The following is a 27,397-nucleotide window of genomic DNA, read 5'->3' as shown; positions in this document are numbered from 1 at the left end:
AATATTTTTTTCTAAAACGATCCAAATTTACGTTCATCTTATTCTCCATCATTTGCTGATTCCAAAAACATATAAGTTTGTTATATTTGGATTATAAACAAGCTCTGAAAATTAAATATATAAAAATTATTATCAAAATTAAACTTTCGAAATCAATTCAAAAACACTTTCATCTTATTCCTTGTCGGTTCCTGATTCCTAAAACATATAGATATGATATGTTTGGATTAAAAACACGCTCAGAAAGTTAAAACAAAGAGAAGTACAGAAAAGCGTGCTATCCTTCTCAGCGCAACACACACTGCCTTTGCCGTGCGCGGTGGACTGACGATGCTACGAGTATACGGTCTTGCTGCGTTGCATTGCATTCAGTTTCATTCTGTGAGTTTGACAGCTACTTGACTAAATGTTGTATTTTCGCCTTACGCGACTTGTTTTAAATTTTTTTTGGCGAATTGTCACGTAGGCACTCTCGAAAGAAACGCCAATGAAGAAACCGTTTTGATATATGCCTTGTGGTTTACTGTGTTTCAAGTTCCTCTTTCTTCCGGATATCCCCGCGCTCTTGCAAAGTGTGAATCTCTTACCCACATGCTCGCTCAATCACTGAATCACTCACTTCCTCACTCATTCACTTACCCAATTTTTCTTTTAGCATCATTTTTAAACATGTCTACAGGATACCATCGCGTATTCACTGACTGGTTCAATCCCTGCCACATCAGCGTTCTTCCTGCATCCTGCGAGAGGCGACATCGTTTTGATCCAGTCCCTTCTCGGAACTGCCAGCGACTCCTACGTGGTAGGTTATTTGTTTGATGAAGTTTATGGTTTTACAACGTTTGTCTTCTCGGGGCTCCCCAAAGAAGCCGAAATCACGTACTAGAAATTCATGGAGGGGGTCACCGGGACGCACTAAACCGATACAGAGCGGGTCCCGGGACGCACTAAATTTGTGTTCTCATGCGTCCCGCAGGTAGCCTACTCGTTTCAGACTAGTCAGCTAATGTGTGTGTGCGCGCCTGTGTCTGTGTTTGTGTTTCTGCGTGTCTGTGAAAATGTGTGTCTGTGTATGTATGTGTGTGTGTGTGTATGTATGTGTGTGTGTGTGTGTGTGTGTGTGTGTGTGTGAGTATGTGTGTGTGTGTGTGTGTGTGTGTGTGTGTGTGTGTGTTCGCTTCACCGTCACTGATACCATGGACGACGCTGAGCTCTCTCTGTATGGCGGGGATAGGGTAAGTGTGTGTGTGTGTGTGCGTGTGTGTGTGTGTGTGTGTGTGTGTGTGTGAGTGCGTGCCTACGTGTGTGTGTGTTGTGGTTGGGCCTTCAGGCGGGAGGGTTGTTTGTGTATGTGTGTGCGTGTGTCTTTGTCTCTGTGTCCGTTGTTTTAAATGTGAGAAATATAACTTTGGAGAAATAGTGACAGACAAACTGCTTGGGACAGCGATCATCAAAGTGACAGTTGGTGTCCATTTTAGCACTGCGTAGCGCTCCTGCACATCGCGACTTTGTTCGTTTATCTGGCTGTTTGATAATCTGAATGTATGGATGTGTGTGTCTGTGTGTGTGTGTATGAATATGTTCGTGTGTATTTGTTTGCGTTTGGCTTCATAGTACTTTCATACAAATCACTATCGCTTATCGATCGATGTTAAAAAAAATAAAAATAAAAACGCACTTTTTTGTTTCTAGTTGGTTTAAACACAATTTTATTCTAAATACATGACATGAAACAATTGACAAAAATGCAGCTAGGACACGAACTCAAGCAGATGCTTATTTGACGTGACCATAACAAGTTACACAAGTTTTCATGATGGTGGACAACACAATTATTAACCAGAAGAACAAAATGTAGGAGGGGGTACGGGGAACTTATCAAAACAGGAGGATTTACAGAGAGAGAAAAAAAAAAATTAAAAAAAATTAAAAAAAATTAAAATAAAGAAAAAAATAAGGTGAGACTATGAATGAAGCGCGTGGGACGAGAACATCGATGCTGAGACATGCAATAAGTAAGTTCAGATAAATGTACATTTTCATGGAGAGGGCAGCATAGTTCGTTACGAATGTATGGAAGAAAACAACCTCACACACACATACACAAAAGAGAACAGCAAAATAAAAACAAAAACTCAATGATAATTATTACTTATGTTAAATATGTAATTGATGCAACAACACTGAGAGGCGGGTTTACGTTCTCCTGCACACAAACATACACAATACCAGTACGTGGGCTAATCCTTCAAGTTATTCGACCAGATTCAGCAAAGTTTCTAGTTATAGCCTGATCGTGTAGACCAGACACTTGGCCACATATTGCAATTGTTTTTTTAATGAAATCATCACGTCGATTCCGTGCGAATGAGCTTTTGCCAAACAACCCTTTTTAACACTGTCTAAGTGATCTTTGCTCATTTTGTGGAGTCTTAAACGCTTTGGCGAATAATTCTAATTAAATAGTGTTGTTAAGAAATGACTTTTCTCCAAAAATGTCTTTACCTTGTTAAAAAATATGCATTTCTACAATTTTTGTAGCATGTTGAAGAGGCACGTTTGCCTGTAATCACGACTCGCTTGACCCCTACCCTGTATAACACAATCTATGAACAAATAAAAAATAAAAACGATTAAATACTATGCATTTATCGTAGAGCCAGTAAAATATCCTCTACGAATCTGTTTTTCTTTTTGATTTACCTAATCTGGTTCATAGTTTACGACAATTTGAAAATGACAAAAAATCACTCGCAACAGTGGGCGCGAATGAGTTGCGTTTCTTTGGCCGGGGACTGTACATACTATACCTCGCTTTTTACCCTTAGTTTTGAGAACTTTTTGTTTACCTATGGTTATCGTGTTTGTTTCTTTCTTTGTTCGTGCTCATACACCGGTTTGCTATGTTTTTGTTGTTATTGCTGTTTTGTTCATTCGTCTTTTTACCCCTTTCATGCATGATGCAGAAATTGTTGTTGTTTTACCTTGTCTATAAGGCTTTTATTAGCTAATGACAATAAAGTGCCAAAGCGTCTCCCTCTCTCTCTCTTACCTGTTCTATTTAAAACCCTTAAAAAAAGCACATACAAAAACACCTACTGTCATATATAGAACAAATGAATCTGTTTCATCCTTTTCAGTCTGGATTCCTCTCTAAGCATTCCTGCCACACCGCCTTAAGCTCATTATGCGAACTTGGCTGTTAGCAATACACAGAACAGACATCATTAAATGCACAGTGCCCCTCGCGTAAACCATCACAGATACTGTCAGGCTTTTACACACAGTACAAATACCCTTCCATTTGAACGCTCACCAAACGGGAACATCCTAGGTGCCCTACGTAAAGAGCGAGCAATTTTCAAAGAATTAATTTTGCAGATTGTCTCAGAGACAATCGGACCGTGGTGCGTTTTGGCGCTAGACCTAACTTTTAAAATCTAAATAATAAATTGACAGCTTGTTACACAAACATTCTTAAATCATAAAAGAATTTTTGTTACACAAACATTCTTAAATCATAAAATAATTCTTTTTTCATCAAGACAAGATCAGTACAATTCGAAGTTTTGAAAGTTTGAATAAAGAAACGCCCGGAAGCAGGGTCACGCAAGATCGTGATTCTCGTAGCAGACGACGGTGTATGCCTTCACCAATTCCTCTAAACAGTCAAAAGCCATCGCGAGAGTTCTTGTGAACCACAGCAGTTTGTTTTGTGCATAGTCAGAGGTACTTAATAACGTGCTATTGCAGATAAGCTCACAGCGAGTCGCATTCAAATTGCTAACTGACGACTGCATTGTGAAAAAGGGAAACTGGATCACACGGGTTCACGATGGCTCAGGGGTAAGATAAACCACGCAAAGATAAATTCTTTGAAAATTGCTCGCTCTTTCCGGAGGGCACCTAGGATGTTCTCAAGGGGTGAGTGTTTAAATGAAAGGGTGTTTGTACTGTGTGTAAAAGCCTGACAGTGTCTGTGATGGTTTACGGGAGGCTTACTGTGCCTTTAAGAAGCTTGCTGAAAATAACCTATAACTAGCCCTCGAGATTTAAAAAAATGTAACAAATAGTCTTCTTTTCGTAGAAGTTGATAATTTCACTTATTTTTACTCTGTTTTTGATAAGCTTCTTTAGTTTCCTGTTGTGCTTCAAATAATGCTCTCATCAACCCGAAACAGATAAATCTAAAGCATATTCTAATTAGTCTGACTTGCACACTAAGTTGTATCATGTTATTTTGAAGTATAGGGGGCTTTTTACAGTGATTCGTGAAAGCCGCTTCACTGGTCCATATTAGGCGCCCAGGCTCCTAATATGGACCATTTGTGATTTTTTTTCTGTATTTAATTTTTGCTGAATGTCTATCAAAGCTATTTCACTCTAATTAGGCTTAAAGGTTAACATAAGAGAGGACTACCAAACACAAAATGAAACTTCTTCGCAAGAAAACAAGCTAGTTATCAGCATGAAACAAAAAGTGGTCCATATTAGGAGCCCTTCCCCTAAATAGACGCAGCGATGAGTCCAAAAACATAAAAACACACGTCTTAACGCATTAAACGTGTACTAAAGAAATTATACAATGTTATTTTGCAACTAACGTTGGGAATCCCTCGCGACTTTCTTTGGTTAGTGGGGCACTGAGGGGGTCTCGGCAAGCCTCGACCCCCGTAAGTGCCCCACTAAATAAAGAAAGTCTCTCGGAATTCCTCACGTAAGTTATGAATAGAACACTGTGTAATCTCTATTTATACTTGTGTTTGTGTCAACAGTGCACAATCAGCGTGACAGATAATGGATACCCCACACCACAGGTGTCCACAACAACAGCAACTATTACAGTGGCACGTGAGAATGCGTCAACGTTCGTCACAGGACCCTCCAGCGCTAAAGTAAGTATGACTGATCTTTTTGGTACTTCCATCATCACAGACGTGCCACCAAGACTTCTTCTGTCACCGTATGTCACATGCTTTTGTCAAACAGCCCATGCTCGTACAAACACGCCTTTTGAATGCACTTGTCTCCGTCCTTGAATACATTTTTGTTTAATCCAAATAGATCTATAAAGTGTATTTTTTGGGGGATAAGACATTTAATGTATACAAATGCAGGGGTCGTCTTCACGCGGCGGGATTGTTTAAACTAAGCTACCTCACCCTTTTTCCTCTCTTCTCGTGTCTTAGTTCTGCCTTCCGGCACTTTCACCTGTATTTCATTTCCACAAAACTCTCCCTAGAACACTTTTCTTTCTTTATTTGGTGTTTAACGTCGTTTTCAACCACGAAGGTCATATCGCGACGAGGGAAAGGGGGGAGATGGGATAGGGGAAAGGTGGGAGATGGGATAGAGCCACTTGTTATGTGTTTCTTGTTCACAAAAGCACTAATCAAAAAATTGCTCCAGGGGCTTGCAACGTAGTACAATATATGACCTTACTGGGAAAATGCAAGTTTCCAGTACAAAGGACTAAACATTTCTTACATACTGCTTGACTAAAATCTTTACAAACATTGACTATATTCTATACAAGAACCACTTAACAAGGGTTAAAGGAGAAACAGAATCCGTTAGTCGCCTCATACGACATGCGGGGTGCAGAGAAATAAGGATGTGGAAAAGAAGACTTTTGGTAAGTGAAATAAAGGTGATGGATCCAGTCAGGTAGAAATAAGACAACAAGAAAAGAATTGGAAAACTGCAGGGAATAGTAGGGAGAGTTTTCTTGGAAGGAAATATAGGTGAAAGGACTGGTAAGGCAGAAATAAGACAAAAGAAGAGAAGAAACAGAACCGTTAGTCGCCTCTTACGACATGCTGGTTAGCATCGGGTAAATTCTTTCTAGTCCCAACCAATATGGGACTCCCCCTAACCCGCGGGGGGTCCCTAGAACACCTGCAGATTTCTAGATAAATTCTTATGTCTAATGACTCAGTCGATCCTTCACCTATATTTCGTTTTTAAACACTCTTTTATTAAACTCTACTATTTCTCTGTGGTCTTCTTTAGAACCGGCGTGTTTGCCGTGCGCTGCGACCTGTATTGATCTGGGCTTATGACCTGATGATTGAGGTATCGACTTAGCTGCGGCTCTGTAAACTAGGTAGACCAACACATCATTTTGGCCCATTTCTTGGTCTAAGACAAGAGGTTGAAGGAGGCTTACCCGCTTCAATCAATTGGCTGGTCAAGTCCGGATACGTGTTCAGACCATATCGCTTTGGACCTCTGGCTCAAGGAGCAAACGGAGGTTGGAGAGGCGGAGGGTAGTCACGGGATATACAACCGCTTGAGGAGACAATGGAAGTAGATACCACATAATCCGATTTAAAAATGGCAAACATCATACAAAGGAACTTTAGAGGAGCTCAAGCCAACAATAAAGAGCTGTGTTTATTATTACACAAATGTCGTCCTGCTGGTGCAGCATTACAGGAAACTTTGTTAAAACCAAACAAAGATTTTAATGTATCTGGTTTTTACATTTAGTCAAGTTTTGACTAAATGTTTTAACGTAGAGGAGGGAATCGAGACGAGGGTCGTGGTATGTGCGTGTCTCTGTGTGTGTGTGTGTGTGTGTGTGTGTGTGTGTGTGTGTGAGTGTGTGTGTGTGTGTGTGTGTGTGTGTAGAGCGATTCAGACAAAACTACTAGACCGATCTTCATGAAACTTGACATGAGAGATCCTGAGCATGGTATCTCCAGATTTTTTTCTCATTTATTTTATAAATGTCTTCGATTACGTCATATCAGGCTTTTCGTGAAAGTTGAGGCGGCACTGTCACGCTCTCATTATTCAACCAAATTGGTTGAAAGTTTGGTCAAGTAATCTTCGACGAAGCCAGGACTTTGGTATTGCATTTTAGCTTGGAGGCTTAACAGTTAATTAATGAGTTTGCTCATAAAAGTTGTCATTAAAATCGATTTTTCGCAAACAGATTTAAAATTGATTCGTTTTATCTTTATTTGGTGTTTAACATCGTTTTCAACCACGAAGGTTATATCGCGACGGGGAAAGGGGGAGATGGGATAGAGCCAACTGTCAATTGTTTCTTGTTCACAAAAGCACTAATCAAAAATTTGCTCCAGGGGCTAGCAACGTAGTACAATATATTACCTTACTGGGAGAAGGCAAGTTTCCAGTAAAGGACTTAACATTTCTTACATCCTGCTTGACTAAAATCTTTACAAACATTGACTATATTCTATACAAGAAACACTTAACACGGGTAAAAAGAGAAACAGAATCCGTTAGTCGCCTCTTACGACATGCTGGGGAGCATCGGGTAAATTCTTTCTCGTCCCAACCAATATGGGACTCCCCCTAACCCGCGTTTTTTAAAAAATTTGATTGCATCGTATTGTTCAACACATTCTGAATCTAAAAATATATACATATGTCATGTTTACTCTTAAAATGTGATCACAATTAACGAAAATCTTTCTTTATTTGGTGTTTAACGTCGTTTTCAACCACGAAGGTTATATCGCGACGGGGAAAGGGGGGAGATGGGATAGAGCCACTTGTCAATTGTTTCTTGTTCACAAAAGCACTAATCAAACATTTGCTCCAGGGGCTTGCAACGTAGTACAATATATTACCTTACTGGGAGAATGCAAGTTTTCAGTACGAAGGACTTAACATTTCTTACATACTGCTTGACTAAAATCTTTACAAACATTGACTATATTCTATACAAGAAACACTTAACAAGGGTAAAAGGAGAAACAGAATCCGTTAGTCGCCTCTTACGACATGCTGGGGAGCATCGGGTAAATTCTTTCTCGTCCCAACCAATATGGGACTCCCCCTAACCCGCGTTTTTTTTTTAAAAAATTTGATTGCATCGTATTCTTCATCATATTCTGAATCTAAAAATATATACATATGTCATGTTTACTCTTAAAGGTGGTCGTCTACATGTTTGCTTTTTTTCAATAATCTTATGGTTAGATTTCGCTGAAAAGTTATGTCAGATGCTGAATGGACCATGGGGAAAAAAGTTATAGAAAAAAATATATGTGTGAAAAAGGATTTTATTTTTGGGTAGCGTGACTCACGCTTCCAATATTTTGTTTTCTGTTTGCTGAGAACATGTTCTTTGCCTAAAAAGACTGACCAATCAAATTCATGTCACTATGCTTAGAGCCACGCCCAAACGCAACAGGTTGACACTGGAGCGCTGTCCACGCTTTTTTTTAAACGCACGAAATGCACGGGATTTGAGAGGAGTTTTGCGCTTGGCATTTTCCAAATAAGGATATCCTACTATGAGTACTACGCTGGAATACTACAATGAATTTTCAAACGGCTACACTGGCTTCGTCTTTCCTGATCGAAAGGGGGTGTATTGTTGATATTTGTAGATAATAGACTGTATTTTAATGGTCAAATGGCGATTTCGGTATAAAAATGTAGACAAGGACCTTTAAAATGTGATCACAATTAACGAAAATCTTTCTTTATTTGGTGTTTAACGTCGTTTTCAACCACGAAGGTTATATCGCGACGGGGAAAGGGGGGAGATGGGATAGAGCCACTTGTCAATTGTTTCTTGTTCACAAAAGCACTAATCAAAAATTTGCTCATGGGGCTTGCAACGTAGTACAATATATTACCTTACTGGGAGAATGCAAGTTTCCAGTACAAAGGACTTAACATTTCTTACATACTGCTTGACTAAAATCTTTGCAAAAATTGACTATATTCTATACAAGAAACACTTAACAAGGGTAAAAGGAGAAACAGTACCAGCTATTACGAGCTAGTCGTGTGACAGTAGTCGAGTGTGCAAGAAAACTCTCTGTCACACGACTAGCTCGTAATGGCGATTATGTCTCACAGCTTCAACAGAGGAGAGAACAAACACATTTTGCGTACTCACGCTTGATAAACCTAAACACAGGAGCAGCCATTGTGGAGAGATCTACTTTTTGACGAAAGTGACCGAACAACTATAAATGACGTCTCGGTATATGTGAATGACGTCACAGTCATCGTCACAGCCTGTATCTTTTGAAGCATTGCAATCTTCATGACGTCTTTCTGTGTCTGCATCCGCAAAATGTTTGTTCTTTCCGGGATCTTTGTCATCTATGTTCATAACTCTGTCCTTCTAGATTCAGACTAACAAGGCCTCCTGAGCGAGCCACTTTCCAAGGGCAGCTAAATTCGCGTATGGAAACAGTACTGTTGTCTGGGATGCCGTTTTCAGTATTCTGAGCGTTGAAGAATTTGTAAACTAAAAGAGAAGAAACGATAACAGCAGGAGAAATAAAAGTCGTGTGTGCATTTTGGGGGTTTTGGAGGGACGATTTCGAGTTTGAATCCGTTCTTGCACATGCTCCACATCGTGTAACATACAATCTTGCACACGTTTGCTTTAGTAGTGGCAAAGAAGGAAAGCGTGTGACATAATCCGTTAGTCGCCTCTTACGACATGCTGGGGAGCATCGGGTAAATTCTTCCCCCTAACCCGCGGGGGGATTAACGAAAATCGATTAATTAGTCTTACGATTAAAATTTAAGAAATCGATCCAAAAAGGATTTCATTTTATTCTTTATCATTTCCTGATTCTAAAAACATATAGATATGATAGGTTGTATTCAAAACAAGCTCAGAAAGTTAACAAGAATACAGAAAAGCGCGCTTTCCTGCTTAGCACAATACGCTACCGCGCTATTCTGGCGTGTTAATTTCACTGCGTTTTGCACGTGGGAGGTGAGCGATTTCCTTCTCGCGGGGATTGACGAAGCTGTACTGTCTTGGTGAAAAAATACAGTGCGTTCAGTTTCATTCCGTGAGCTCGATAGCTTGACTAAATGCAGTAATTTCGCCTATCCCGACTTGTTAATCATTTCCGAAGCCACTCAGACAACAATAACACGTCTGGTAGAGTTGCTCTTTTAATGAACACAAGTCTTTTTAGTAGTGAGGTCAGCCTACACACAAACCTTCAAGCCGTCGCAACACGAGTAACATTGGAGCATTTTTTATATTTGCGTGTATATCTGTGTCACGTTTCATAGATCACAGAAGATGATTATGAACGGTCAATTACTGCTAACTGACTATCCACACCACGATCCACTCTCGCAGTCACACAAAAAAGATAGAATCAACGAAAGTATAAGTTTCAGACGCCTGTTTATATACGATCTCGCCACCTCCCTCAATACTTCACTTCAAACGTTGTTTTACGTCTAAGACGTAAAGAAAGTAACTGACAAAAGTGCCAGTTAAAGTTTATTAAATGATAACACGCTGAACTCGTGTAAAGATCAGGTAAGCTAGCTGTTCTGCCAAAAGCGCTGGTTAATGCTGGTGTCACACTCCCCATGGCCCACGTTGTTACCACTCAAACATAATCATAAATGCGAAAGATGACTTGGTGGTGAAAGGCGCAAAAGCATGGTACACTTAGCGTTTTGCCACGGAGTGAGCGACCCGTAAATAGTCTATCTCCACAACTGCTCCGTTGATAGTAGTGCCGGTCGGCGTGGAACGAAGCAGGGAATAGTGGAGATATCAGGCGCCTCACTCCGCCGCTGAAGGTCCTCCCCGTAGATTACCAGAACTGGTTAGACGTCTAATAGGTAGAACAGCAACAGCAACAGCAACAGCAAAACACCAGAACACGAGAACACCAGATGTTAAAGATGCTCCCGAAGACAAAGATGCTCCAGAAGATAAATACAGCATACAGCAGATACAGATGTTCCAAATACAGCATACAGCAGCTCAACAGCCTATGAATGTGCAGCTCTCCTTAACTCTTACCAGTTCGGGGGTTTTAGGGCATATTTTACAGTGCTGTTGGTGCCTACTTGCCGAGTGGCTATCTGGGGTCATATTCTAAATGAAATATAGAAAGTTATATATCAAATGAAAGGAAAATGAATAAGCTTTTCATATTTGCAAAGAGAATTGTGCTATCTTTAAAGGTAAAAATTTTATGGGGGTGACAACATGATTTTTGTTGAAATTTGTACGCCCATTTTTTGGAACACGTGACAAACACAAAGAAGAAATTTTTTTTGTGTTCAGTTTATTTTAGATATGCTGCTAACTAGTCTGTTTGGGCATTCATTTTACATAACATAGCAAAGTTTTATAGAGTTTTGCTGATAAACAAAAAAGTTATTGTCACCTGAATACCCCCACCCAAATTTCAAAGTTGGACGTTTCATGCCTAAGGCCCCCCCCAAAAAAATATTCTGTTTACGGTATCCTGACTGATGCTATTTTTTCGCGCGACCCTAGACTTTTGTTTGGCATTTGGTAAAAAAAAAATAAAAAAATAAAAATAAAAAAAAATTTGAAAAAAAAAAATTTGAAAAAAAAAAATTTTGAAAAAAAAAAAATTTGAAAAACAAAAAACAAAAAGGGGCTTTGTTTTTTGGCAAAATAACTTAAAAATATGTTTTGGGGAAATAAAAAAAAAAGTAAAAAAAAAGTCCCGACCTACCGACCCTATTTTTTTGGCCTATGTTACCGTTAACAGACTTTTTTTTTTTTTTGGCCTAATAATGCATTTCTATAACTAACTTATAACAAAAACCCAGCTTGTTTCAGTCATAAAGTGTGTCTTAAATATGAGTTTATCCACTGTCCGACCCATCCAATGTAAAAAAAAAAAAAAAAAAAAAAATTATAATTAGATAATTGGTCAGTGGAAAACTACAGGGGGGGCATCGTAAGCTTGCTTACGATGGGCAAGGGAGCGAACTGGTAAGAGTTAAAGCCCCAGTTTTTAAAGAATGTCTGCTATGTGCTACAGCCACTCTTCCTCCAAGTCTGTTATCATTAGTTGTCAACACCCAGCTTCCCTATGCTCACTGGCTAATTTACAGGCCGTCTCCAATTTCAGTCTGCGAGCGCTTCGCATGGGCCATGGTTCGTGCGGGACGTGTTCAGTTTTCCTGATAAGCAATTTGCTTTTGATCGTCTGTGGTCCGTATGTAAAACAGACAATAATCGAGTTTAAATTTCGAAAAGAGAATGTTTTGGGGTGAGAACGGCAAGAGGCAGACTTTAAAAATGAGTGTAAAACAATCTCCATCTAGTGAAAGAAGAAGAAGAAGAAGAAGAAGTGTAAAACACAATCAAAAGTTTTTAGTAAATTTATTTAAACGCCAAGAGAAAAAGACCAAAACAACAGATCTTGCAACAATGTCAGTTTAGAACCAAGAACATTATGGGGGGAAACCCATACAGGCTGCCCTGAAAACATAAACATAGATATCAATCAAGGGCATGTCTTACATATGATTTATATGTAACTTATGAAAACAGAAGTGGCTGCAATATGTTTGAAAATATCAGTTCAAACGTACACATTTATCTCTTCGGGGTAATAATCATTTTTTGCTCCGTACAAAATCAAACAAGTTATGATTAAAGCAGTTTATGAGAAAACCTGTAAACCTTGGAAACAGGTTTACTAACTAGTCAGCCACAACCACACAAAGTGCCTCGAGGACTCACTGACTACATAAGTCTTAGAAGGTGATCATGTTATGTTATGATCAAATACACTAAGTTTTCTTCTCCTCCTCAAAATTACATAGTTAAAATTGAGCCACCTCTGTATTCAACATATCTCCCACTCAAAGAGCCACTTTCTTAAGTGGATGCATACATCATAATAGTAAATGATATGACCACCGATCAAGTCGCCAATTTATCTTATAGTATCTGACTTGACTAAGCTAGCTTGGATGACTGTCCCCAAATATAAAGGGCAATTAATAACGCAACAATATTACACACTAGTGGTACCCGTGCTACGCACTTTGTGTGCTGCGCATGCGATGTCATTTTGTTGGTTATGTGCTTGTGAAAATGTTGTTTGCACCCCTCCCCCCCCCCCCCCCCCCCCGCACATTATCCCGCATATAATGAATTATATTCTCTTGGTGAAAAATAAAATGTTAACCCTTACACCGGTGCAATTCTGTAACACATGTTACATAGCCACTGGTGAATTAACAGAGAGAAAAATAACAAAAAACAGTCATATAGGTTTTCGCATCAATGGGAGGTAATCGGAACTGACCAAAAAGACTGCGCGACCGCACGCGACTATACAAACAAACAAAATAAAATACAGCAGGTATGACGTTTGCATGAATCCATGATTACGTCTACATGAACAACAGTGATAAAAGTGCGCATCTCTTCCCAGCCGTGCAGCGCTTTGAAAGTTGGAAGCATTAAAATTTAAACGGGTAAAAAGCCATCGTGAAGATACGAAAAAAAGTATGACGTCTAAAATACTTAATGATTCAAACGCATAGTATAACATATGTAATTGACAACATTGTCAACAGAAAATATATACATGGTTCACACACACAATCGAGTGCACACATCCATCCATGCTTATTTAAAGTCATGTACACACACACACACATACATACATGGCATCAAGCAACACACAATTAAATGACACATATGGAATATGGAAAACGTATAATGGACATGAACATGGCAAGTAATTTACACCGTTACCTACTATAAAATTGATGATATATATATACCACTCACTTGCTATTCGCCTAAAAGCTTGCGGTGTGCTGTGACACATATAAGAAACCAGAAGAAAAAAGGACTTTACTTTGGCGAAAAGAGCATATGCTGCTTATTTTTGTACATAGCTGCTATAACTGTATTTTTTCCGAACACTTACATGTAAAAAACATAGAGATATATCTTACCATTTCACTAAGACAGCCAAAATAACGGTCAAATTAAGGGGAGATCATGATGACGTACATGTCTATGGTTGCACCGGGGGAAAATATTTAGTCGCTGGAACCTATAAGGTATAACACATGTTACATAGCCACTGGTGAATTAACAGAGAGAAAAATAACAAAAAACAGTCATATAGGTTTTCGCATCAATGGGAGGTAATCGGAACTGACCAAAAAGACTGCGCGACCGCACGCGACTATACAAACAAACAAAATAAAATACAGCAGGTATGACGTTTGCATGAATCCATGATTACGTCTACATGAACAACAGTGATAAAAGTGCGCATCTCTTCCCAGCCGTGCAGCGCTTTGAAAGTTGGAAGCATTAAAATTTAAACGGGTAAAAAGCCATCGTGAAGATACGAAAAAAAGTATGACGTCTAAAATACTTAATGATTCAAACGCATAGTATAACATATGTAATTGACAACAGAAAATATATACATGGTTCACACACACAATCGAGTGCACACATCCATCCATGCTTAATTAAAGTCATGTACACAAACACACACATACATGGCATCAAGCAATGCACAATTAAATGACACATGTGGAATATGGAAAACGTATAACGGACATGAACATGGTAAGTAATTTACACCGTTATCTACTATAAAATTGATGATATATATATACCACTCACTTGCTATTCGCCTAAAAGCTTGCGGTGTGCTGTGACACATATAAGAAACCAGAAGAAAAAAGGACTTTACTTTGGCGAAAAGAGCATATGCTGCTTATTTTTGTACATAGCTGCTATAACTGTATTTTTTCCGAACACTTACATGTAAAAAACATAGAGATATATCTTACCATTTCACTAAGACAGCCAAAATAACGGTCAAATTAAGGGGAGATCATGATGACGTACATGTCTATGGTTGAACCGGGGGAAAATATTTAGTCGCTGGAACCTATAAGGTTATACGGCGACTTATCAGGTGATAATGTTTCGAACTTATCTTTTAAAAATTAAGTAAACAAATCTATGGAATATTTTGGAGTTCCATTAACAGATAAACAGATCTATCTATCTTCTTATTATTTTAGGTTCGTCTGGGGTAGAGAAATAAAACACACAGCTAGGTTCGTCTGAGGTGCGGTCGCGTAGTGTTTAATGTAGTGTTTAGAAGAAGAACCAATCACAGATCTCTTTCGCCGCGATGTCAAAGTTCAGGTCAAAGTTCACTCTTGTCTGCTCAAATTTGCGAGACAAACCTCTTCAAACTTTGTTCGTGGACAAAATTGGAAGTCGGGACCTAGCGGAATCGATTTCCTGGGTCACGTTGGCATAGCAACCGAAGGAGAAGGCACAAATCCGCGCGGTTTGGTGACAGGAATCGAAAAACCACCGAAAATCCTACCAGTATTATAATACACATTGAACAAGAAATAATTGAGGGTGCAATAATCCCAGAAGATATTCACTGTGCGCTCAATGCACAACCAAAATGAATATTATTACGAGATTGTATCAGATTGCATAACGTAAACAATAAGGCCAAAAAAAAAAAATTGTCTGTTTAGGGTAACATGACCAAAAAAAGTAGGGTCGGTAGGTAGGTAGGGTTTTTTGTTTTGTTTTTGTTGTAAATGCTATGTTGGCTGAACATTCAGCTCCTTCTTGGTCAGCTGTAACTTGTGGAAAATCTGCTCCCTTTGCTGCCAGGTAGTTCAGGACATCATCATACAGCTCGTCCTTCCGATTCAGTCCAGAGGTCTTCCCACAGCTGCAATTCAAATTCAAAAAGAATCTATTTAAAACGAGAGAGAGAGAGAGAGAGAGAGAGAGAGAGAGAGAGAGAGAGAGAGAGAGAGTACTCTACAAATTGGACCTTGTTGCAGAGTGTATGGAAAGTTGTCAGTTAATTGTTGTGGCATTTTTTTAAAACATATATATGTTACTTTAATGTACTTGTACAGTGTGGTGGAACAGTGCTGTATATTATTTTTTCATGGGGATGAAATGATGACTGTTATACATTTTTGTGGTTGATTTGTCCCTTTTTGTTGGTGTAGGTGAGTGTTCCTTTATTTTCTGCACTGAAAGGAAGCAACTCGATGTTTACAACAACAACAAAACAAAACAAAAAATGCTTGGTTTCTATTAAAATTGGTAGCCTTGTCATCTGTGCATGTTTGTTTGAATGAATAAATAATGTCTATGTCTTTCAGTCATAATGTCTAATTAATACAAATTCTACGTTTAATGTGAGAAAGTGAAAGTTAAAAATAAAATTGGAAAACTCACTGACCTTTCTGCTTTCGGTTTGGGTAGCGATCGTGCTTTTGCAGAGCCCATCAGCACTTGAAAAGCGTTTGCCGGTTGTGAAACTGATGGCATTTCGGTCGCTTCCACATCAGCATCGACAATTTGGCTGCACTTGAAGTGAAGTGACTTGATATTGAAGGATTTTAACTCGCCAAGCGAAAGGCCCCAGTCCAGTTCAAAGCCGTTCTCACCAGAAAGAGATTCCGATCCCAAACACTGAACCTCGTAACCCTTAAGAAGGTCGGAATGAATGTCTTCGTAGATGTAGTGAAGTGTTGTTGATGTTGGGTATCTACTTATTAATTTCGTTTGTTCAAGATGGTCACACTTTTGAAAAACAATTGCATAACAGGTGCCGGCTTTGGCACTCGCCGCACTGATTTCGCGATGCGTAGCCATTTTTTTTCACTTCTGTGATGACAAGGGAGGCTAATCTTAATGCTTGGTTACTTCCAGTATGGCGCGCGACGCTCACTTTCGTTCCTAATGAAACGCCAAATGTCTCTTTTTAGCATTTTTACCTCTTTTTTTTTCTTTTCTTTTTTTAATAAAAAAAAAGTTTTTGGGTCGGCGCCAAATCGATAGGGTCGGTCGGGTTACCCTAAACAGACAATTTTTTTTTTTTTGGCCTAACGGAGATATCAATCCGCTAGATGGTGAAAACTCTGTATTACACACAATAATCTAAATCAATGTGTGTACAAATAACAAAACATCATTAATTAAATCCAATGTGTGTATGTGTGTTGGTTAGTTAAACTTTGTTTTATATGGTCAGCGGGCCAAAAAGGCCGAATCAGGGTCATTAATAGTTTAACCTACAAGTATAACAAAACATTTGCGCATGTGTTCCTGCGGCAATATGCATAGATCTAGCCGGTGACGTCTATATCATGGATCTAATACCAAATACACTGAGATCATGTAAATTATTATACAATACGGTGCACATCCCATTTCGAATAAATCCAAAGAATCTACAGAAACAGTAAATTAGTTAGATAATTTCATGAATGCATTTTAGGTCCGCCGGACCCAGAGGGCTACATCTGCACCAGTTATCTTTAATTGAACTTGTTAAATTAAGCATCCCTTGTCAGCATGACGACATGGAGGCTTAATAGTGCTTAGTTTGAATCAAAATTACTGTATTAGTACTAAATTTCTTGCAAAGAGTCGATCTATCTGAAGAAATTGTATAAAACAATGGCGGCATGTACGCGCAAAAACCGGTGGCGTGCCTTTGCATTCACGCAGAATTTTAAAACACGATATTCATGCTATGCACTTATGTCGACTTAAAAAGAGATAATGCATAATAATTATCAACATATATATTATCTTTCTGACACAAAAAAACAATGAGTTACCTGATTTAAGACAGCGAGTCCCCTCAAATGCCGAAGGCGAGATTAGGGCGCAGTTCTCCCAATATTAAAATGGCCGTTAGTGACGCCAAACACCGGTTCGCTTCAGCTAGCTCCGCATGTCCTATATTTTAATTAAATGGCTACAAGAAGATGTTTTCTATACTGATGTATAGTAATTTACAGTATCTGCATTGTGGAATTTAGACTGTGTAATAAAACAAGATATTAATAGAAATATCAAAAATAGTCACGCAATAGTTTCGCATAAATTGAGTAAGGGAGACTAGTCAAGATTAAAAGAAAACAAACGGGGCAGTTACCATCTCTTATCTCCCTTACACTGAATACTGTACTAGAATACTGGGAATAGGAAATTTGAGCCACACATCAAATCTCTGTTGAAATAAAACATTCAACAGAAAATTGAGATGTGTACATTCTTCACCCCTCCAAAGAATAAAAATGTTCAAAATTACAAAATAGGAACATTTTTACACAAAACCAAAACAACAATATGTGTACTAACTGATGGACAGACATTATGTGGCGCATCAGACCGATACAGTAATAGCAATACACACACAATTTTACAAAGTTACAAAAGGTTTAGGCGCGTTGTTACCAGTAATATACTTTTAACAGACAAAAAAAAAGCACGTTTGTAAACATGAAATGGTAATACTTGACTTTATATCCAACACACTGTTTGTAATAAAAATCAGGACGAACACTCATAAAAAACACTGGTCGTCGCTTGGTCATTATGGACTCCCTTGAAGTTTAGCTTTCCCGTTTTTTAACAATATGATTTATATTGCAATGAGAACACGGCTAACTCCAGCGATTTTACAGTTCTCATTTTAGACAGCCACAAAAAAACTTAGTGTTGGAGAGTGGCCCACAACAACACTAAAGACAAGAGCACAAAAACGGAGAGTACAACGTACAAGGTGAGAACCTGACGTTGCAGCCCTTGCAAAGTTGAGGAATCAACAACCAACTGGTTAGCACAGTGAACTCTGTGCTGTAAATTTAGCCGTTGAACAGGTCTACGGTTTCTAGCAGACCGTCGCGGTACCACCCTGGGCATCTCTACTTCAGAATCCTCTTCTGACGTGTCATTAGCTTCAGAACTCACCCCAGAAGCACTACCCACATCACCAGATAACCCATCCGTGGCACGCCCTTCATCACGCTCACTCTCATTGGAAACATCCCCATCCCTTGACAGAGACCCATCGATTGCGCCGGCCTCACTTATCTGCGACTCACTCTCACTCTCAGAGCCAAACATCGACTCATGACTTAGGCTTTCAATATGACCCCTATCTGGACTGGCAGGCCATACATCCACATCCAAATATTGTTCATTTTCAGATTCAGATTCAATTTTCTCACTAGTGTCCTCTACTTGCTGTTTCACTCTATCCTTCCCTGTATTAGGCGTGGTCACAGACCCTTCTTGGTTATTTTCCATATCCAAAACACCTATAGGTAAAAGATAATTGCGGTGTAAAGTCCTCAATGGGCCTTTACGGGATTCATTCTGGACCGAGTAAACGGGAAGCTCACCTGACTTGGATATAACCACATAGACCTCATCTTCCCATCTATCAGAAACTTTGGAGTTTAACCTCGGCCCAAGTTTTCGAACTAGAACCCTGTCACCACTGCACAACTCGGCAGCAAAAGCCGCAACATCATATCGTCTTTTGTTTCTATCTCTACTCTTCTCCATGTTTTCACTAGCTTTTTTGTACGCTTTCTCAAGCTGTGACTTTAACTGTTTGACATATTGACTGGTCGGCACCTTTTGCGTTTTTCCAATGTCGATCCCAAATGCTACGTCTATCGGCAGCCTGGGATGTCGGCCAAAGAAAAGAAAATAAGGACTGAAGCCAGTAGCTTGACTGATGCAACAGGTGTACGCATGTACCACTGCTGGCAAACTCTTGCGCCAGTCACTCTTCTGTTCATTTTCTAACCCTCTGAGCATTCCAATCAAACTCCGGTTTGTTCTCTCAACTGGATTGCCGCTGGGCCTGTATGGAGTGGTACGACATTTGGTTATACCGGCTACGTTACATAGCTCTTTAATCAATTTAGACTCGAAGTCTCGCCCCTGATCCGACAAAATTCTAGTTGGAAAACCGTAAATCATGAAGAAGTTCTTCCACAGAGTGCTTGCGACAGTCTTAGCAGTCTGATCTTTTGTCAAAAAAGCAAAAGCAAACTTGGTGAAATGATCCAACACCATCAGTATGTCTTGCTTCACACCTTTGACCTCAATAGTAAGGTAATCGATGGAGAGCAATTCTAGAGGGTACGTAGTGATTATGGAATTCATCGGTGCCTTTTGGCATTTTGCCCCCTTTTTACATTTAGTCAAGTTATGACTAAATGTTTTAACATCGAGGGGGGAATCGAGACGAGGGTCGTGGTGTATGTGCGTGTGTGTGTCTGTGTGTGTGTGTGTAGAGCGATTCAGACTAAACTACTGGACCGATCTTTATGAAATTTGACATGAGAGTTCCTGGGTATGAAATCCCCAGACGTTTTTTTCATTTTTTTGATAAATGTCTTTGATGACGTCATATCCGGCTTTTCGTGAAAGTTGAGGCGGCACTGTCACGCTCTCATTTTTCAACCAAATTGATTGAAATTTTGGTCGGACTTCGGTATTGCATTTCAGCTTGGTGGCTTAAAAATTAATTAATGACTTTGGTCATTAAAAATCGGAAAATTGTAAAAAAAAAATAAAAATGTATAAAACGATCCAAATTTACGTTCATCTTATTCTCCATCATTTTCTGATTCCAAAAACATATAAATATGTTATATTCGGATTAAAAACAAGCTCTGAAAATTAAATATATAAAAATTATTATCAAAATTAAATTGTCGAAATCAATTTAAAAACACTTTCATCTTATTCCTTGTCGGTTCCTGATTCCAAAAACATATAGATATGATATATTTGGATTAAAAACACGCTCAGAAAGTTAAAACAAAGAGAGGTACAGAAAAGCGTGCTATCCTTCTTAGCGCAACTACTACCCCGCTCTTCTTGTCAATTTCACTGCCTTTGCCATGAGCGGTGGACTGACGATGCTACGAGTATACGGTCTTGCTGAAAAATGGCATTGCGTTCAGTTTCATTCTGTGAGTTCGACAGCTACTTGACTAAATGTTGTATTTTCGCCTTACGCGACTTGTTTATACATCTCATACACTTCTTTATCTTCTCTTCAAGATGCTTTGCCATGTAGGGCCAAAAAAAACGTTGACGCAAATGAAGAATTGCATCATCAAAATGGGTGTGGAAAAGATCATCACGCACACCCTTCAAAGCTATTTGTCTGTAGCTTTCTAGAACCACTAACTGAAACTGTTCTGAACCCCCATAATTAGTTTGCCTTTTCAAAACCCCGTCTCTCATGACCAAATGCCTCCATTCCCTCGAAAACCCTTTTAACTCGGGATTTACAAGCTGATCCGCAGACAACTTTTTTCCTTTTTCTAGACACAGAATTACGCATCTAAGGTTTTTATCAGCCAATTGAAGCTCACGCCAATTTCCTTCAGAAACAACCTCATTCATTAAGTCATCTTTAGGCTCTAAGACATCATCGGGTATCAGAGACGGCTCTTTTAGTATTTGTTCAACAGCGGGCAAACAATCATCCTCAACCAAGAGCTTATTTATCCCGGGGAAATGGCAGTTTGCCGACTGAGAGAGAACAATGGCCTTGACAGAATCATTGGTTACAGAGGTGAACCCATCAAATTGTCTTGCCTTCTCCACCAAAAAAGAAACCTTCTCCATTGTACGTTTAAATTCCTCATCATCAGCTAGTTTTTCATGCGGACGCCTCGACAAAGCATCAGCATCTGTATGTGTCGACCCTCTCTTGTATCTCAATTCAAAATCAAAAAGAGAAAGAGATGCCAACCACCTATGACAAGTTGCGTCAAGTTTAGCATTTTTGAGTCACTTGAGAAAAAGTGACTCTATGTAATCGGTCAGTGTTAGTCTGTCCGGCCGGCCGTCCGGCCGGCCGGCCGTCCGGCCGGCCGTCCGGCCGGCCGTCCGTAGACACCACCTTAACGTTGGACTTTTCTCGGAAACTATCAAAGCGATCGGGCTCATATTTTGTTTAGTCGTGACCTCCAATGACCTCTACACTTTAACGATGGTTTCGTTGACCTTTGACCTTTTTCAAGGTCACAGGTCAGCGTCAAAGGAAAAATTAGACATTTTATATCTTTTCTCGGAAACTATCAAAGCGATCGGGCTCATATTTTGTTTAGTCGTGACCTCCAATGACCTCTACACTTTAACGATGGTTTCGTTGACCTTTGACCTTTTTCAAGGTCACAGGTCAGCGTCAAAGGAAAAATTAGACATTTTATATCTTTGACAAAGTTCATCGGATGTGATTGAAACTTTGTAGGATTATTCTTTACATCAAAGTATTTACATCTGTAGCCTTTTACGAACGTTATCAGAAAAACAAGGGAGATAACTAGCCTTTTCTGTTCGGCAACACACAACTTAACGTTGGGCTTTTCTCGGAAACTATAAAAGTGACCGGGCTCAAATTTTATGTGAACGTGACTCATTGTGTTGTGAATAGCAATTTCTTCCTGTCCATCTGATGCCTCATATAATATTCAGAACTGCGAAAGTGACTCGATCGAGCGTTTGCTCTTCTTGTTTAACACATAGCAAAGACGGTTGTTATCTGTCACCACCACAGATTTTGAGCCCAAAAGAAAGTCTCTAAACTTATCAGACATTGCCCATTTCAAAGCTAGGAACTCTCTTTTGTGCGCCGGGTAATGTTGTTCCGACTTATTTAACCCTCTACTGGCATACGCAATCACCCGCATCTCTCCCTTTGAGTCACACCACTTGCATCCACATGTAAGTAAAATGTAAGTAAAATGTTTTCTCTTTGTCTGCAGTTCCCAACATCAAATCACTGGTTAGAGCACATTTTAAATCATCAAAAGCTTTATCATGACATTCATTCCAAAGATGTGTTATGTCTGATGAGAGAGACAGTGTAGCCCCGTTCTGGCGGGAACGAGAACGACATTTAGCCGTGACATAACCTACAGTGAGCTCATTTAACGGTTTGGCCATGGTATGATATTGGTCTATGAACTTTCGATACACGTTACAGAAACCGACAAAGGACTTGACTTCTTTTATTGTCGTGGGCTTTGGCCAAGTAGTAAAAGCGGAGGTTTTATCTGGATCTGGGAGTATTGAGTTTTCCGAAATTATGTGACCTAAATGTTTCACCTCAGTCGCCCCAAAAGTACACTTTGAGGGGTCCAGTTTTAATTTGAACTTTCTCAATCTCTCTAAAACCTTGACTGTTCTTTCTTCGAGTTCCTGTAACGTGGTTCCATGGATTAATAAATCATCCAGAAAAATGATCAACTCAGTAAGGTTCATGTCACAAAAGCAGCCTTCCATGACACGTTGAAAAGCCGCAGGGGCGTTACAAAGGCCCTGACTTAACCTGTTCCATTCATAAACACCAAAAGGTGTAGCAAAAGCTGTGACTTTTTTGGATCTCTCAGAAATGGGGAGCTGAAAATATGCTTTGCAAAGATCACAAGAACTGTACCATTTTGAACCACTTAGTGTCAAAAATAAGTCATCGATCTTTGGGACACAATAGCTGTCCTTAACGGTACGCGCGTTAATCAGCCGATAGTCGCACGTAACCCTCAAATCTCCATTTTTCTTTCGGCAGAGAACAACGCCAGAAGCAAAAGGGGAATTGGAAGGACGTATGACCTTGGCCTCAAGAAGGCCCTGAATATGACGCCTAAAATCTTTAGGGTTCACGGGTCTTGCCCTTGTCAAAACTATGTTTCACAAAAACATCTGAATATCCTTGAAGCCTCCGATTGAATCGTTCGCACCACTCGGGGGGAGCTGTGTCACCGAACTTAAACTGAATATAACTACATTCACCCGTGTTTGCATCCTCACTTTTGCTTTGAGGCTCACTATCGACTTGGTCACGAGAAATGACGTTTTGGGGGTCACTGATGTCATACTGTGTGTTGAAGACAAAAATATCAGCCACCTTTTCAGCGCGTTTGATTGTGATATCACTTTCGGAGTCGTTTCTGACACACACAGACACACGAGGAAGACAGCTGGTTGGGATCTTGCTGGCAAACACACTCAACTCTTTCTTCAGCGTCTTACTCTCTGTTAGCATGACTGAGTCTCGGGTCCTTGGAATGGGTACCCTAGCCATACACACTACAGAAACAACTTCACCTGGAGAAAGGGTTACCCATGAGTGTGGCGGAACCAATACAGCCATCCTGGTCACCCAACATGTCCGAATAGGCAAAAGCAACCTCAGTCTTCATGGTGAGTACGTGGGCAAAGTTTACGCCAGCTTTAAGCTTACACTTGTTGTACAGTAGCTCTAAGGTGTTTGTACCTATTAGAATGGGCACACGTTTGTTGTACCTGGTGTCGGGGCACACTAAAAAAAAGGGTTTCCACAGAGTCACTAACACCGACAATCTCGGAAGGTAAACTCACGCTGGCCTTGATGTATCCGAGGTAGGGTACTTCTTGATCACCCGCACCCAAAATACGGAAATCGTCCGGTATCTGCTTCAGTTCGCCACACATGTGTAGTTTAAAAAAGGTTTCGCAACAAATTTATAGCTGAGAGCCCGTATCAATGAGGGCGATAGTCCCCATGCCGCCAATTGTTATCCTCTCCTCAGTGCACGGTCCAACGAGGGCTTGAAAATCCAGGGGTTCGTCGGAGGAGTGACCTCAGCCAGCACCACTGTGTGGTCTAGGCAAAGACTGTGACGAGAGCTGTTCTCTATCATGCACCTGAGGGAGGAGTCACACAGTTGAACTGACTGCACGATTAGTCCGGATGGGAGGAACTCGGCAGAACGAGGAAAAACACTTACATTCGAGCTAGGTACAGGGCCTCTAAGCTCCATCCGCTCTCCGGGCTTGAGGGTTAATGACAGAGGGATCCTCAGTTTAACAAAGTTTCGATCAGACCTAGCTTCCAAAATGCGAATGGCGTCGGAAAGGCGCTGGGCATTCTCATCAGCGGGGGCCCGTCATCGCCGACCCGTCATCGCCGACCTCTACTCGTTTAAAGGACCCTAGGACCCTGGTTGGGTCGATACTGGGTTGGCTGGTTAGGGGAAGAGCCGGTTTGAGGAAAGCTGCGGCAGGAACGGGCGGTGTGGCCTGTATCGTTACAACGATAGCATCGTAATGTCTGTCGTTGCTGCTGGCAGTTTCTCGACAAATGCCCCTCCTGCCCACAGTTGTAGCAAGTGACTGATGGTCGAGGTGTTTGGGCCTTCAGCTTCTCTGCCACCATCCCAGCAAGCTTGTCGTAGTCTAGGACAGGAGCTGTTGCCTGGACCTGAGAGGCCTTGGCCTCTCTGCTTTCGCCTGTCTTCTTTACGTCAGGGGTGTCCATTTGACGTTCGCGGACATGTCGCAAAACATCCGCCAGGTTAGGTGTTGCGATTCCGGGTGATCCGTGCCTGTTTCGTAACTCCAGAGCGATCAGCGGATGGAATGCTGTGGTTGTGGTCAAGAACTGGTGATAGACCTTCTGACTCACCTCTTCGTCAGAATAGAGGGAGGTCCCATTCAGTCTGTTGAAGTGTTCCCACAGATGGGAGAAAAAGTCTCCCAATCCCTCTTCTCGTGTTGGAGTCATTCGAACAAAATCAGAGTACAGATGGTCCACAGATGCGACGTTGCCATGGATTGCGTCCAAAGTAGAGACCGCTACCGCGCACCCGACTTAAACAGTCCCGTTCGTCTGGACTCTCCTGCAGGTACGCCTCTACCTTTTCCTTCCACTCTAAGAAAGGCAGCTCTTGACCACCAGAGGGCTTCAGACCGCTGAAGACCCCAAGCTTGGGAGCGCGCACGTGTACCGTCACGGCTGTGGGGGAGGCTGTGTGGAACTCCCTGTGTGGTGACGACCAGGAAGCCGACCTTCAGAGGCGACGTCCCCTGCATCCTGTAGCCGGGCCTCCTTTTCCTTGACCAACAGGTCCTCGTAGTACGAGGTTAAGTTTGCAGCATTCGTCTGAGCTGACGCCTCTTGCTGCTTCAGTCGCTCTTCGAGCTGAGCTAGCCCCTCAGTCAGTGTCGCCACCTCGGCTGCTCTCGGCTCCTCTGACATTGTTGCAATTTACCCACCAAAATTTAAAATTTAAAAATAAAATAAACAAGAAATTCCTCGCAGGTAGGAAAAACACCCCCGTTGGTCAAAGGGAAATAACCATTCTCATTGCACCCATTCTCACTGCCACCAACTGAGAAGGTTATTTCCCTTTGACCATGAATATGTTTCTCTATAAGTCCTTGTAGAATCTTAATCCACCAATAACTCCCTAACCGTGTGTTTGACTGGTCCCAATTTTTGTAAGGACCGTCTCAGGAATGTATAGAACCTGTTCACCAAGTTTGGTGACGATCGGTCCGTTCATTCTTGAGATCTATATGCGAACACAAACACACAAACAAACACACAAACACACAAACAAACACATCGAGTGAAACCTATACACACCCCTATACCGGGGGTGTAAAAATGTAGCTGTTTATTTATTCAATTCACTTTTAACAACTTTCTAACAAGCCCATCTTCATAATCTCTTCTTCCTTTTTTTTATCTTTCAAATCGCCAAATATGCTATCTCTTGCCCCACATTGGGCGCCAAATGTAAAACAAACAATAATCGAGTTTAAATTTCGAAAAGAGAATGTTTTGGGGTGAGAACGACAAGAGGCAGACTTTAAAAATGAGTGTAAAACACAATCAAAAGCTTTTAGTAAATTTATTTAAACGCCAAGAGAAAAAGACCAAAACAACAGATCTTGCAACAATGTCAGTTTAGAACCAAGAACATTATGGGGGGAAACCCATACAGGCTGCCCTGATTTAAAACAGCGAGTCCCCTCAAATGCCGAAGGCAAGATTAGGACGCAGTTTTCCCAATATTAAAATGGCTGTTACTGACGCCAAACACCGGTTCGTTTCAGCTAGCTCTGTATGTCCTATTATTTTAATTAAATGGCTGCAAGAAGATGCTTTCTATACTTATGTATAGTACTTTACAGTATCTGCATTGTGGAATTTAGACTGCGTAATAAAACAAGATATTATACTGTTCAAAAAAAGAAACGCATAGCTTGTAATATTTGGTTAATTTAGTTATATGGCTACAAGGATATCCACCAAACTGCAGAAAATGTTTATCTGGTCGTCGACCTTTCGTCCATTGCCACAAGTGAGCTCTGCACGTGACGCATGCGTTATCAGTGGCTACAATGTCAAAATTGCTCATTTGGCATGACCATTCGTCATGCTTCAGTGTAATCTCGTGAAACTCGGGGAATATTGAGCTCTCACCATGTCTTCCAAAACCCATAAAAGCGGATTGTTCGCCACAAAGAAATCAGACGACAATTCAGCGACGAAAGATGGCCCGATTGAGCAGAGAAGACCGCCAAATTGCATTGGGTCGTTTACAAGCAGGCCAAAGTCAAAGTGCAATCGCCAGGCACTTCCACGTGTCCCAGAGCACCATCAGTAGACTGTGGGTCAGGTTTCAAGCCACTGGCTCCGTTGCTGACTTGCCACGAGCGGGAAGACCAAGGGCGACAACTGCTGCTCACGACCGCTTCATACGGCTCCGCCACCTCCGGAATCGTTTCCTGTCGGCCTCATCTTCTGTCCAGGCTCTCCCCGGGCCACACCGATTATCGGACCAGACCGTGCGGAACCGCCTGCATGAAGCTGGTTTGAGAGCTCGCAGACCTCACAGAGGAGCTGTCCTCACCCGCCGCCATCGCCAGAACCGAGTGCAGTGGGGCAACCAGCACCTTCGCTGCACCGTCCGGAATCACTGGAGACACGTGTGGTTCAGCGACGAGTCCTACTTC

The 27,397-nt window shown here is 40.8% G+C and overlaps 1 protein-coding gene and 1 long non-coding RNA gene across 2 annotated transcripts in view; one reads left to right on the top strand and one right to left on the bottom strand.

Annotated features, from left to right (window-relative positions):
• The window catches only part of LOC138954040 (protocadherin Fat 4-like), a 124,227-nt gene that overhangs the window by 58,544 nt on the left and 38,286 nt on the right, over positions 1-27,397 (top strand). Inside the window, exons 17-18 of the mRNA XM_070326021.1 lie at positions 680-802; positions 4,776-4,895. Coding sequence (XP_070182122.1) covers positions 680-802; positions 4,776-4,895 — 243 coding nt within the window. The remainder of the gene's footprint in view (positions 1-679; positions 803-4,775; positions 4,896-27,397) is intronic.
• LOC138959673 (uncharacterized) lies at positions 15,363-21,634 on the bottom strand. The gene is made up of 3 exons (XR_011453771.1): positions 21,513-21,634; positions 16,023-16,668; positions 15,363-15,497 (listed from the first exon to the last, which is right to left on the bottom strand). It is a non-coding gene; the product is annotated as an uncharacterized lncRNA (long non-coding RNA).

Source organism: Littorina saxatilis, linkage group LG2 (assembly GCF_037325665.1).
Source record: "Littorina saxatilis isolate snail1 linkage group LG2, US_GU_Lsax_2.0, whole genome shotgun sequence".
Taxonomy (NCBI): domain Eukaryota; kingdom Metazoa; phylum Mollusca; class Gastropoda; order Littorinimorpha; family Littorinidae; genus Littorina; species Littorina saxatilis.
Note: the sequence above shows the minus strand (reverse complement) of the source record. Positions and strands in the feature narration are given on the sequence as shown.